This window comes from Lampris incognitus, chromosome 11 (genome assembly GCF_029633865.1).
Source record: "Lampris incognitus isolate fLamInc1 chromosome 11, fLamInc1.hap2, whole genome shotgun sequence".
NCBI lineage: Eukaryota > Metazoa > Chordata > Actinopteri > Lampriformes > Lampridae > Lampris > Lampris incognitus.
Window position 1 is genome coordinate 46,801,790 of NC_079221.1, and position 14,505 is coordinate 46,816,294.

The following is a 14,505-nucleotide window of genomic DNA, read 5'->3' on the forward strand; positions in this document are numbered from 1 at the left end:
ACATGCTTGATTTGATTATCAGAACCGAGGCTGGCGTCGAATATTACGCCAAGAGTCCTGGCAGGAGGAGGCTAATAATAGGGGAGGACGCTGCAGCATTTACTCTGACACAGTGTGATCTATCAGGCAAAAAGTTCGCCACCCATCTGATGATTCTGCTGTTCACCTCTAACTGTAACAGCCTTTCCACTGAAATATGCGGTCTTACAGTACTGAATGCACATGACAAGTCCATATTTCGGGGCAGGCACTATAGGGGAAGATGTCCAGGCTCTGGGAACTTCGTGTGTATCAACTGAGATGTGAAACAAGTGGGGTAGAGGTAATCCAGAAGGGAGAGTATGTGAAACAAGTAAGCATAACTAAGCTCTTCCCTACATCCCTTCAGTGCCCTACCAGGTGATCTACCAGGACCAGCTGCCTGTCTTAGGTTCATCCTTTTAAAAGTTCGACAAACTTCCGGCGCTGTTAAGGATGACTTCCTGGCCGGAGCCGAGTCGTCCCCTAATCAGATTCCTCTTAGTACTGAAATCTGATGTGTCAGACCTGCCACAGAATTTAATTCATTTACAAAGGTCAAAGCATCCCCAGGGGCGGCACGGGGGCGTAGTGGTTAGTGCGGTCACCTCACAGCAAGAAGGTCCTGGGTTTGAACCCCGGGGTAGTCCAACCTTGGTGGGTCGTCCTGGGTGGTCCTCTGTGTGGAGTTTGCATGTTCTCCCCCTGTCTGTGTGGGTTTCCTCCGGTTTCGTCCCACAGTCCAAAGACATGTAGGTCAGGTGAATTGACTGTACCAAATTGTCCCTAGGTATGAATGTGTGTGTGTGAGTGTGTGTGTGTGTGTAGGCCCTGTGTGATAGTCTGGTGGCCTGTCCAGAGTGTCTCCCCGCCTGCTGCCCAATGACTGCTGGGATAGCCTCCAGCACCCCCACGACCTGAGAGCAGGATAAGTGGTTTGGAAAATGGATGGATGGATGGAAATTATCCCCATGATTTTTTATTTATTTTATTTTATTTTTGATTTCTTCCCCTTTTCTTTCTCTAATTGTACCCATCCAATTACCCCACTCTTCTGAGCCGTCCCAGTCGCTGCTCCACCCACTGCGCTGATCCGGGGAGGGCTGCAGACTACCACATGCCTCCTCCGATACATGTGGAGTCGCCAGCCACCTCTTTTCACCTGACAGTGAGGACTTTCACCAGGGGGGACGTAGCACGTGGGAGGATCTTGCTGTTCCCCCCCAAAACAGGCATGTGGTAGTCTGCAGCCCTCCCCGGATCAGCACAGTGGGTGGAGCAGCGACTGGGACGGCTCGGAAGAGTGGGGTAGTTGGCTGGATACAATTGGGGGGGAAAAATGCCAGTTAGTATTTCACCTGACTTCATGGTCCAGTTGGATAATATATATATATATATATATATATATATTAATGGGGGAAAGTTGTGGATTTCTGCTTGATTGTGCCATAAAGAGCATGCATCATGTCAGTGACCCATATACCAGGGCCACTGACATGATGCATGTTCTTTCTTTTGTGTTTAAACATTCCCTTAAAAGAGCAGAACACTTATTTTTCTTTATTTTAAGTTTATTTTTAGCTGAAATAAAACTATTTCATGTCATTCTTGACAATTTACTGGTTGTAGCAGCTTATCTGCTTCGTATAAAGGCTGTTACTGGTTTTGAAACATTTTGGTCTTCTTTTGCAAAAAAACATAAGAATCCAAACCAGGACTTGTTAAGAACCGGGTTGTTATTGATCAAATCAAACACTACCCAACCCTGTTCATGCACTAGTGGAAGATGACTAATTGAGCTACATCCATAGAAGACTTGTAAAAAGTTGCTGATTGTGACCCCTGTACTTTTTTGTGATGAATTGTAAAATGCACCTTTTGGTAAACCATGTGAACATGAAATATTGTACAATTAACATTTATAGCCCTTAGAGAATGTTGAGTATTAATTATAATCTACAGAATACTGCTTGTTAGAATGGTAATCTAACAGTGTAATGTAATACTTTGCAGTGCAGGTGATTGTTGTAGAGAAAACTTAACCCCCTTTATAGATAGTCCGAGGTAAGGGTGAGCCACAAACAGCTTTCTAGGAATTCAGTGTTTTGCTTAAGGACACTTTTGCTGAACAACTATAAGTAATATATGCAATATATATTTTACATATCGTTATGTAATTTAGGGGGTGGTAAATTTGATTCTTTTTGACAAATTGGTATAACTATTGTATGTCTATGTCTATCTATCACCTGTGATATTTTTTTTGCCAAGTTATTTGTTTTCCCCAAAAGTAATTTGCTTTCCAGCCTCTAATAAAACAGGCTGCTTGCGAGGCATTAACATAATTACTGCATTATTCATGAGCCGTAACATTGATTAGCTAGCAGTATTGCTGGCCCCGCCCCCTCCCTGTGACCAAAACAATGGCTTCCCAATCAGAGGCTTCCTTGCTCTTGGCATGGATAGCAAATTTCCCTGGTAGCATAATCAACCCCAAACCTAGACAAATCTTGTCTAGGTAATAGCCTCCCATTAGGTAATGAAGGACTGACATATTTTTTGTCTCTATTTTATCCCAGGAATTGAAGAGGCGTCTGTGTTTTGACCCTGAGTTCTGGAATCTCTTGACCCTTAGGACCCACTGCTTGGAGCTGATAAGTGACAAGGCTATGAAGGCTGCTGTTCTCAATGAGATGGAGGAGGAAACGGAATGCCACGTAGAGCTGATACCAAATAAAGACTCAAATGACTCATGCACTTTAAACTTGAATTCATTGCAGCCCTGTACTGACCCTGCTCCGGAGGTTCAAGGCCCGAAGGAAGAAGAGACTGAGAATGGGGAGATCGGAAAGCAGGCAGAGCTGTCCCATAACACTCCAGTGACTAGAAAGACATGGAGGAGGAAGCGGAGAATAAAGAGACCACAGTACTGGTCTGAAGAGGAGTTCGACTTTGGAGATGATCCAGAGATTAAATTCAATGTCAAATCCTCTTGTGCAGATAATGACCCTGAATACTCATTAAAACGCGATCACATGGTTCTGGAAAAGACCGTGACTTTAAAGCTCCCTCCAAAACGCGAGAGGGAATACTTGTCTAGATGTGTGAAGAACCAAATTCTGAAAAGGAAGGGTCGAAAAAAAAGATGGTTACAGGGTCTTCCAAAGCTGGAGCAGATGCAGGTGGTTAAAGAGGCACAGATTAAGATTAAAGGGAAAAAACGTGGGAGGAAGCCCTTACAGAAGCTTGAACTGTCCTACCCTGAGAATGAAGTGTACCTCCAAGAAGACACAAAGTTTGAGATGTGTGATACCGATGACCGAGAGAAGGATGAGTCTCATAAGGAATGTGTTCTTAAACAAAGGAATGAACTGAATGAAATTAAAATTGAGCAGCTAAATGGATTCGAGAAACATGATGAAACAGTTTTTGATAACAGTCTTTGTAAGCATACAAATGAAGAACCTAAAACAGAAGCAGGTTCTGACCCTGCTGAAGTTTCTCATGTGCCTCAGCCAGTAGGCCCAGCTGCAGAGGCAGACCCAAAGCTTGATGGTACAGCCTTTGAGTTTTTCGATCGTCCAATGGAACTGTTCCACAACTACGCTCTTAAATCTGAAGAGTCTGGTGCTGACGGTGTAGAACCCTTAGACTCTACTGCGACAAAATCTCAAAATGATGATACAGTGCAGGAACTCGCACCATTTTTAGAAATGGAAAAATCAACTCAGGTTAGCTGCTTTTTTATGTTTGATTTTGGTTTTTTCTTCTTCTTTTTTCGGGAGGTGGTGGTGGGTAGATTATTTAGTGCTTACTGTTCCTTGAAGATATGGATCTTGAGTATAGTCTATGAGTATAGTCAGTGCAACAACAAAAAAATAGTTGAAATGTAGTGATTTAAATTTGTAATGAAACTCAATTATTGACAATGTATTTACTATAAGAAAATTAATATTTCTAGATGTCATTGCAATTATTTGGGCTGCTCTGTGTTACATTTGGAAGATCCAAATCTTGCATGATTCCATGTTTCCATGATAGAAATGCAAAGCTTCCCCAAGCTCCCTCAGGATGACAATTCACATCATACCTTCATTCCATGACCACATTATAGCTGTATCTTGTTCTTGCCACTTTGCCTTGTATAACATCTGAAAAATCAGATTATATCTATCAGAACGTACTACCCATCTCCTGGTCCAGGCTCTGTTAGATTACTCCAGTGTACTTCTCACTGGCTGTGATGGCCTGGTGGCCTGTCCAGGGTGTCTCCCCGCCTGCCGCCCAATGACTGCTGGAATAGGCTCCAGCATCCCCGTGACCCTGAGAGCAGGATAAGTGGTTAAGACAATGGATGGAGTTCTCACTGGTCTCCCAGTCCATGCGTTCCACCCACTGTAAAGAATCCAGAATGATGCTGCGTGCTTGGTTTTTAACTGCCTCAGTTTGCACCAGTGTCCCCTCTCTTTGTGTCCTTAACACTGGCTCCCTATTGGTGCCTACATGAAGTTCAAAACCTTGCTGTCCTGGGTTTGAGCCCTGGGGTAGTCCAACCTTGGGGGTCGTCTCGGGTCATCCTCTGTGTGGAGTTTGCATGTTCTCCCCTTGTCTGCGTGGGTTTCCTCTGGGTGCTCCGGTTTCCTCCCACAGGCCAGACACGTAGGTCAGCTGAATCGGACATACTAAATTGTCCCTAGGTGTGAATGTGTGTGTGTCAGACCTGTGATGGACTGGTGGCCTGTCCAGGGTGTCTCCCCGCCTGCCGCCCAGTGACTGCTGGGATAGGCTCCAGCATCCCCGCGACCCTGAGAGCAGGATAAGTGGTTTGGATAATGGATGGATGGATTTTATCTTGAAATCAAAGTTGAATGGAAGAAGACCAACTCCAAATCAGTTATTCATTTACATGCTGAAACGAAACTTCAAAGTACACACTTAAAATTCAGTTTTGGAACCGAAAAATTGAGTTTTAGCAATGACTTTGACAATGAATAAACTTTGAATTAGACATTACATTGACTTAGATTCATTAAAAGTATTAACAGGGTTTATCTTTCGTAAGAAAAAGACCAAGCCATACACTATTAGGATCCGGCCGATCATGGCCTGACACGTTTTGCACTAGGGTAAAATTGAAATAATTATGATCTTGAATGGGCACAACAATTGGTACAGTTAGTACAAGACTTTCCTTCCCTTATAGGAAAGGACATTTTTTTGTGAAAGCTGCTAGAATTTTGTAAATGTGCCGCTGTTAAGTTTGTTTTGATGAGTATACTGAAGACAAAGACAGACAGACTACTTTGTTTGCCGTGTGCTCACGGTTGTTTTGTTTGGTTCTTCTGCAGGGGAAAGGCAAATTAACATGGAAGGATCGAATGCATCGTACTCAACAGTACTCCCACCTGGTGCATCATTGTAGCCTCTGCCTTAAAGGGTTCAAAGGCTTAAATGTGATGAGACACGCTCTGTCTCACCTCAGGAGGAAGAAACTGAGATGTATATTCTGTGGGAAACGCTTCAAACAGCTCAATTTTGCCAAAAGACATGTTCTGGAGCACATAGATGAACTGATCAAAAGTAAACCCAGCAGCATGGAGTCAAACGCTGACGGGACACCGGTTGTCAATGGAACTGAAGAAGAGTTGCAAAATGACACCAATCAGGAGAAAAACCAGCCTTCCGCTGCTTCTGATGAGCAGAAACCGAAACCGGACTCAGTCAAAACCAAGGGTTCTAACCTTTGTCGGGAGAGCAGGATCATCAGAAACCTTCGCATCCTCATTAGAAAGTCCTTTCTCCTGCACAAGAAGAAGAAACTAGATGACCATTTATCAGAGGAACCTGACTTTAGGGATGAACAGGTGGTTATTAAAGACAACTTTGTGATTGTCAAAGATGGAACTGGGGTAGAGGAAGAGAAAGGTGGGGAGCACAAGGAGCTGCAAGATGGAGTGAACGGAAATAGGGTTGACATCATGTACTACCTGTGCCCCTCGGAGTCCTGTGATAAAGTATTTATGAGGATTGGGGCCACACTGACAAAGCATGCTATCAACTTCCACATTAAAGAAGAGAAGGTGCTTGAGAAAACATTTGTGTGGGCCAAGCACAAGTGCATTTTCTGCCTCAGGTAAGATACACAATCATAAATCATCACATGCTAGTGCTGGTCCCGTGACACGGAATAGGTCCCTCTGACTAACAAAGCTGATTATTAACCAGTGCTTTGGCTATTTTTTATATTCCAAAATCTTTTTATTAGCAACAGGGTGTTCCACATTGTTATAAAGTATACATTAAAAGAACAGAAAGGGGTGTTCGGGTGGCGTGGCGGTCTATTCCGTTGCCTACCAACACGGGGATCTCCAGTTCGAATCCCCGTGTTACCTCCGGCTTGGTTGGGTGTCCCTACAGACACAATTGGCCGTGTCTGCGGGTGGCAAGCTGGATGTGGGTATGTGCCCTTGTCGCTGCACTAGCGCCTCTTCTGGTCGGTTGGGGCACCTGTTTGGGGGGAATAGCGTGATCCTCCCACGCACTACGTCTCCCTGGTGAAACTCCTCACCGTCAGGTGAAAAGAAGCGGCTGGCGACTCCACATGTATTGGAGGAGACGTGGTAGTCTGCAGCCCTCCCCGGATCAGCAGAGGGGGTGGAGCAGCGACCAGGACGGCTCGGAAGAGTGGGGTAATTGGCCAAGTAAAATTGGGGGGCAGGGAATTAAAAAAAAATAAAGAAAGGGAAGCAATGACATGACATTGATAATAACTAGACAGACTAGCTTGGTCTAGTCAGAAAGGCACGAACTGAGGAGGCCTTTTGGATGAGAGATGAAACGTCTTCACGGATACATACCAAGACCAGTTGCACTTGATTCAACTCCTTTGGATACCCATGACCTGGATGAATGAGAACATTCACAGAGACATTGATGATAGTGGTAAAATAAAATAAAACAGCCCTTCCCTTCCCTTCCCTCCCACCCACCCCTTTGATTGTCCAGAGTAGTTTTAAGGCACAATATTTAGCAATAAATAAATACCAAGTACTTAAAACTTGTTTAGAATTACATTTGGGGGGGCGGGCGGGCGGGGTGTAATTTTTATCTCGGTGCTGACCTCTGTCCCGTGTAGTGTCTAACAGGTACAAATGGAAATAGATTAACAAGTTCATATAGAGAGGTTGTGCATACCCAGCAGATATGCTGACATATGCTATTTTTGGACATCTTAAGTCGAGTTTGTTCAATTTGCTATGCTATGATAGTTGCACAATTAGCTGACGACCATGAGCTAGAGCTAAGTCTTTGCGGGATGTTGCCTAATGGACCTTCAAACAACAAGCTGAAACTGTTAGAGGAACTTCTCAGGACACCAGGCTGGACCTACATGCTCCGTGAGCCCCTTTCCCCCATATTTAGTTGACGTCGCCACTCGGTTACATTTACAGTAAAGTTTCACTAGAAGAAATAGACGGCCTGTCCATAGATTTATTGAGAAGAGAAAAAATATTTTCTTAAAAAGTAGTTATATGCTTATTCAGATTTACTGTTATATGACTTCTTGGTGCTGAGTTTTTAGCATTTTTGTTGCCATTATTAACTGTCAGTATTACTGTATGGCAATAAGTACCATGCTATTCATATTATACTACAATAATGGACCAAATAGAAAACGTTATTATTTCATTTTAGTTACTTTAGATGGAGTAAATAGTCTTAGTGAGAAAAATGTATTTTTTATCTTAAAATTTAACTAAACACCTGTTCGGTAACCTTTTCTTTACCTTAAGGCTGCTGTGAGGCATTTTAACTGATCATTATCAGTCTCGATTTGATTTTTATGCCTCTGACCGACATGAGACCATCAGCGAGAAGATTAGATGTTGCCATGTAATGATTCCAAATGTGTGTAGGTCTGATTTATGCCACACAGACAGGATACATAGCCACACAGACAGGATACGTAGCCACAATCGGAGAGATATAAACCTCATCATTGTATATCTTGCAGACAGCTGATTTTTCCAAACTATCATTACATCTCTCATGCTTCTCTTCAACACAAGAGCATGAGCTACCAGAGGGTGCATGTAGGTCTTTGGGACAAGAGGTGGTGCTAATGTGGATTGTTGTTCTCCTGTGAATCAGAATCCACTTTATTGGCCACGTGTGCATGCACATGAGGAGTTTGACTCCGGTACACAGCAGCTCTTAGCACTTGCAGACATCACTCACACAGAAAAAAAAGAAAAGAAAACAACAAACGAAAAAGAAAAAAATATAACAGAAGAAATGGAACAACAACAGGACATTGGAAGACTACCACTTTTGTCCACAGGGGCATTCAAAGTCAATAAAAATCCACAACTCCTTGTTCAGCTTTAAAGTTACAATCCTAATGGAAAATGAACATGCAAGTAAAAGAAAAAAATTGCTAATCCACAAATATGCACATCATAAATGCTTTTGTTCATCGTTTTGATTGTAAACATTTGGATGGGTTGAACCTCCGCAGAAAAAAGTACACAGCAGGCGTTTTATGTCTCCAGCACAGCATCTAAATGCACATGAAGAAAGCGGGAAGCAGCAGGTGAAGTGAAGTTGCTGTAGCTAGCAAACACATAATGGTACAACAAACTTGTAAAATACCTCTACCATCAGATGATAACACATCAGTTACAGGTTACCCAGGTTTTAAGGATATTTTTAAAGTGCTCATCCTCAATTTCTTTAATTTTGGTGGATTTGGCATCATTTGGTGGTCAAAATAGTTTCTTCTGATGCTGCAAATCCTAGAATTCCATTGTAATTAGTCGTGATCTTTTTAAAAAAATATATTTCTGATTTTTCCCTTTTTCTCCCAATTTAGTGGCCAATCACTCCCTATTCTAATTCAAACACCCAAACACTGGACATTGTTGGGCTGTCTTGGCTGATATGCCTCTTCAGTGTCACGTGGTGGTCTGGGATAGTACCTGTTGAGTGGCAGACTGGGGTGGTGGTTCCTGTATTTAAAAAAGGGAACTGGAGGGTGTGCTGCAATTATCGGGGTATCACACTGCTCAGCCTCCCTGGGAAAGTCTACTCTAGGGTGCTGGAAAGGAGGCTCCAACCAACTGTCGAACCTCGGATCCAGGTGGAACAATGCGGATTCCGTCTTGGCCGTGAAACAACAGACTAACTCTTTATCCTTGCGGACGTGCTGAGGGAGGCATTTGACCAGCCGATCTACATCTTTTTGTGAACTTGGAGAAGGCTTACAACCGTGTACCCCAGGGCACTCTGTGGGGGGTACTGCGGGAGTATGGGGTACCAGGGCAGTAGCTACAAGCCATCCAGTCCTTGTATAACCAAAGTGAGAGCTGTGTCCGCATTCTTGGCACAAAGTCAAACACGTTTTCGGTGGGTGTAGGACTCCGCCAAGGTTGTCCCTGTTCTCCGATTCTGTTTGTGATATTCATGGACAGGGTCTCAAGGCACAGCCAAGGTGAGAAGTGTGTCCATTTTGGGAACCTCAGAATTGCATCTCTGCTTTTTGCAGATGATGTGGTTTTGTTGGCTTCATCAAAACACGACCTCCAGCACACACTGGGGTGGTTTGCAGCTGAGTGTGACATGGCCGGGATGAGAGTCAGCACCTCCAAGTCTGAGGCCATGGTTCTCTACTGGAAAATGGTGGATTGCTCCCTCCGGGTTGGGAATGAGTTGTTGCCTCAAGTGAAGGAGTTCAAGTATCTCGGGGTCTTGTTCACAAGTGAGGGTAGGATGGAGCGAGAGATTGACAGGTGGATTGGTACAGCATCAGCAGTAATGTGGATGTTGTACCAGACCATTGTGGCGAAGAGGGGGCTGAGCCGGGACGCAAAGCTCTCAATTTACCAATCAATCTTAATTCCAACCCTCACCTATAGTCATGAATTTTGGGTAGTGATCGAAAGGGTGAGATCACGGATACAAACGGCTGAAATGAGTTTCCTCTGTAGGGTGTCTGGGCTAAGCCTTAGAGATAGGGTGAAGAGCTCGGATACCTGGAGGGAACTCAGAGTAGAGCTGCGGCCCCTTTGCATCGAAAGGGGCCAGTTGAGGTGGTTTGGGCATCTGATTAGGATGCCTCCTGGGCGCCTTCCCTTGGAGGTTTTCCGGGCATGTCCAAGAGGAGACCCCAGGGTAGACCCAGAACTTGCTGGAGGGACTACATGTCTAAGCTGACCTGGGAATGCCGTGGGATCCCCCAGGAGTAACTGGAGGGCATTGCTGGGGAGAGGAAAGTCTGGAGTGCCCTACTTGGCTTGCTGCCACTGTGACCCGACCCCGGAGAAGTGGCTGATGATGAGATAGATGAGATGATAATTCAAAAACACTTACTTCACTTAAACATCAAAAATATTTTAGTCTCTTGCCAGCCCTAATACTCCATTATAAAATATGATTGCTAATGGTAGGTTAAACTATACTGGTGCACAGGACTACACCAGCATTAATTGTAGAATGATGTCATGATAGTGAAAGGTGTGCAGACAAAGTTTATGTAATTCTGCTTGTGGACATGAAGACCCTTATTGTTTGGGAAACACATATATGTTCATACTACATTACCAATATGGTCACATGCACCTTTGACTACTTCCAGAGATAGTTTGGATGATTGCATCTTGGAAGGAGACCCACTGTTTTAAAGTTTGAAAACCCCAGGTCTGAATGTATTTCATAACTCTTACAATTTCAATTTGTCTTGCCAATGCTTTTTGTGTTTGCACAATAAATACATTGTACAGACTATAAGCTAACATCTTATTTATAGACTATCCAAGCTACCCACAGAAGAAACCAAGTGTTCGAATCAAAGTCTATATGGCTCTAGTAGTTTGATTTTTATACAGTCCCCTTGAATAAATTAATTCTTTTGATTTACCTTTTAGACAAAATTGAAAACTTTTTTTCCCCATGAGTTGCTACAAACGGTTACATCGAAATTGAATGGTGAAAATATCACTTTGGAGTATTTTCAGAGTGGGGGTTTAACTCAGGATTTAGGCTGCTCTCTACCTCAGTCTTCCCTACAAAGTTTTCACTCATGTCCAAACCAAATGGACCACCCTCACAGAGTTTCAATCACTCTTTCATGTAACTGGACCTCTTTTGGTTTTAACTGGATCTTTCTCTTAACACAAAGGGTTGATTCTCTTTAATTTGTCTGAAATCGTTTTCTGTCCACATCTGCACTTCATACCATCAGTGCAAGGGGACCTGAGATTACACTTTTGAGTCATTGCGGTTTTGTCACGCACGTTGAATACAGTTGATGAGGCACCATTGAGTCTAAGGTTTAGTTTATTGAAACTAGAGAAAATAGGGAAGTTATGTAAGTCACCTAAAGAGTCAGAGGGGGATGATGATCAATATAGAACCCATTTAGTCCATCATTCAGCTTAAAGAAGTGTCACCCTAGACTTGAGATTATAAACCAACCTCTTTGGTGTGGTCACTTTTTCTTTAGCTTGTGTACAGAATTGGTGATATGTCAGGCTAGGTAATGCAGTGCAGGGGATTTTTCTTTTTAACTTTATTGCAATTTCAAAGTCCTCCAGAACACATCTCAGTTGATGAATAAATGCATACTTATTGCACAATCAAAAACAAAATTGACATGATATTGCTGGATGTAATTTGAGGATATAGTCATTGAATGGTCTTAACTTTTAAAAGTACCATATTTTACTGCCAATATTATTTAGCATTCTCACTTTAATATTGTATAATTTTCAAATTCGTGAAATTTCATCCAAGGAATACATGGAAAGACTACATATTTTAAAGAAAGTCCTCTAATTCTAACTTTACTTTCTTACAACAGGCAGATGCAGTCGCTTCAGCACTACAAAGACCATATGAAGCTCCATGACACTACTCTGCGCCATTTCTGCTACCATCTGGAGTGCAACCAGCGTTTCATGACCCACCAGGAGCTGAAGGACCATGTTAAGATTCACCAGCCCTTCAGAGCCCGGTGCCCTTACACAGATTGTGAGCAGGTGTTCTCGGGCCTCCAGGCTCTGTATGACCATGAGTGGAGACACTATGTACCAGCGCCACAGAGAGAAGAGCTGGAGGTGGGAGTTAGCAGGCAGCAGCAGAGCACTGAAGCTCCCTGGAAGCAAAGAGTAAAGATTGAGGAAATTTGGCTACAGAGTGAGAAAGGGCAGAAGGAAAGCCCCAAAGCCCATCATTTCGAGCCCTCTGCACTTAAGGAGCTCATAGAGATGGACAAAAGTGAAGCGCATCCTCAAGCAACAGCTTTTTTGGACAGTGGTCAGAACATGTCCAAATTACACACTTCTGTTGAAACGACAGTCAATTCTGATGTCAGCGATATCAACAGGACACTTGTTAATGGATATGAGGATGGGAATAAAGATGAAGTTTCAGAAAGAGAAACTTCAGCCTTGTGCATTGTCCCTGTAGCTTTACACAAAACGTCTGAAATGATGGCGCTATTTAACGACGAACCCTTGAATGTCAAAAACCCTGAGGAGATGTCCACAATAGCTGAGGGCTTCCAAGTGAAATTGGGAGAGCCACACATCGCCGAGCATAAGACCTTTAAACCTGAGGATCCCGCCTATGCAACCTTCATCAAAGCCCCCTTCATCAGGCCACCACCCTCTACCTACCTGGATGAATCCCTGCTCTGTATGCGTAAGAGAAGGTCCACTGAAGAAACCCCTCAAAAGAAATACATCACATGGAACAGTAAGAAGAAAAAGGAGCCTGAACCAAACCAGCTGCAGCAGCGTGGGGCAGGGGTCCCTCAAGTCAAGACCAGGCATCGCTGCAACAAATGTCTTTCGTCTTTCAGCAGTCCAGAGGAGATGGAGCAACACCAAAACCTCAACACCTGCTCTGCACTTTTTGGCTTCGACTCTGACGATGAAAGTGAGTATGCTGCACTTCAACTGACACACATATCAAGCAAACAGTCAATCACTGACCAGTGAAACATATGTTCATGAACCAACTGGAACACTTTTTGTCTTTCCAATTTTAGGTTAGCGGTGAGCGAAGAGGAGTTGAAAGGCCACGGAAGTCTGCCAGACCAGTTGAACGAAACTGATGGACAGTATTATGAAGAGCTGTGGTAATACACTGGAACTTTTGTTTTATTACACTATTAAATGGCCCATGCTGTACAGAGTGGAAATTACCGAGAGAAGAAACATGGATTTTACGGGCGTATTCTTTCACAAATTACCCATTGTTTTAGGTAAGAGCAATACATAAGTTGAAAAATAAGTTTTAAATACATTTAAAATGTTGTGTTTTGCTGGGCAGGGATACTTTAGTTGTCAGATGTGAGGCAAGAAAATCCAGTTCTCCATGTTTAAGAGAATTAGGGGTGTCACAATTTCGATCCTAAATTGACAATTGATCGAAACGACCTTTCGATTTTGGCCTTCGAAATCAGGATCGGCGATTGTCCCAGTATTTTTTTTTCCTCCAGCCCTGCCTACTTGCATACGTCCGGAGGAGGGAAAAAAAAAACACTTCCAAGACGACACAGAATAGCTTACCCCGTAACCCGCAGCTGCACTTTTCGAGACACACAGCCACTGCCGAAGTCGGAGGTGATGGAGAAACAACAGAACTGGAAAATCCTCCCGCTTCCCTGAAGTCACTGGTGTGACATTTTACCTCCCCCGTAAGTTATGTCAACAATGAACACATCGTTGGCATAAAACCTTCGTTCCCAATTAACTGGTGAAATAATTTATTATTACATTTTAAATAAAGTATTTAATTAAATTGTTTAAATTAAATTATTTGAATTAAAGTAATTTAATTTGAATTAAATTATTTAAATTTGACCATATGGCCTTAGTGTGGTACATTCCAAAAAATAATAATATGGCGGTTATATCATACTTGATACCATATAGCCCATTTGTTTTAAAGAATTTGAAAATGTAAATGACAGTTGTCAGGGCATAGAAACAATGATCTGTTCTTTACAAATCAAGACTCGATAGTCTAACAATGGGGGGGGGGGGGGTTAAATCGAATCAGGACCTTAAAATCGAAAGTCAAATCGAATCATGGATTTGGAGAATTGTGATACCCTTAAAAAGGATGCTACCGCGGCTGACTAAATTATAACTTCTTTTTTTTTTAAATACACTTAAAGGCGGTGTTGAAGAATGACTAAGTAAGGCTAGGGCTTTAGTGAGACAAAATGTAGCTTGTAACAATCTCATCACACAAAGCAGACCTATTATTCACTTAAATGCAGAGAAACATGGCATCCTTCCTCTAGCATGCAAAACAGGTGGTAATAACTTAATCAGATGAATCAATGTTCTGGACATAAGCTGGTTACAGTGACAAATGGCCTACAAACTTAAACATCCATAATAGCACCGCTGTTTGCGAGAAAGGAAATGGGCCAGTAGGTTTTCGCAGAAGTCCGTCCTCATTTCCACTGCTTTGAGT

General features: G+C 42.9%; 1 protein-coding gene across 1 annotated transcript in view; it reads left to right on the top strand.

The window, feature by feature from the left end:
• The window catches only part of LOC130120397 (zinc finger protein 654-like), a 33,643-nt gene extending 20,156 nt beyond the window's left edge, over positions 1-13,487 (top strand). Inside the window, exons 9-12 of the mRNA XM_056288941.1 lie at positions 2,598-3,749; positions 5,367-6,151; positions 11,876-12,954; positions 13,067-13,487. Of these exons, the coding sequence (XP_056144916.1) occupies positions 2,598-3,749; positions 5,367-6,151; positions 11,876-12,954; positions 13,067-13,071 (3,021 nt within the window). The 3' untranslated portion in view covers positions 13,072-13,487. The remainder of the gene's footprint in view (positions 1-2,597; positions 3,750-5,366; positions 6,152-11,875; positions 12,955-13,066) is intronic.
• Positions 13,488-14,505: the final 1,018 nt, after the last annotated feature.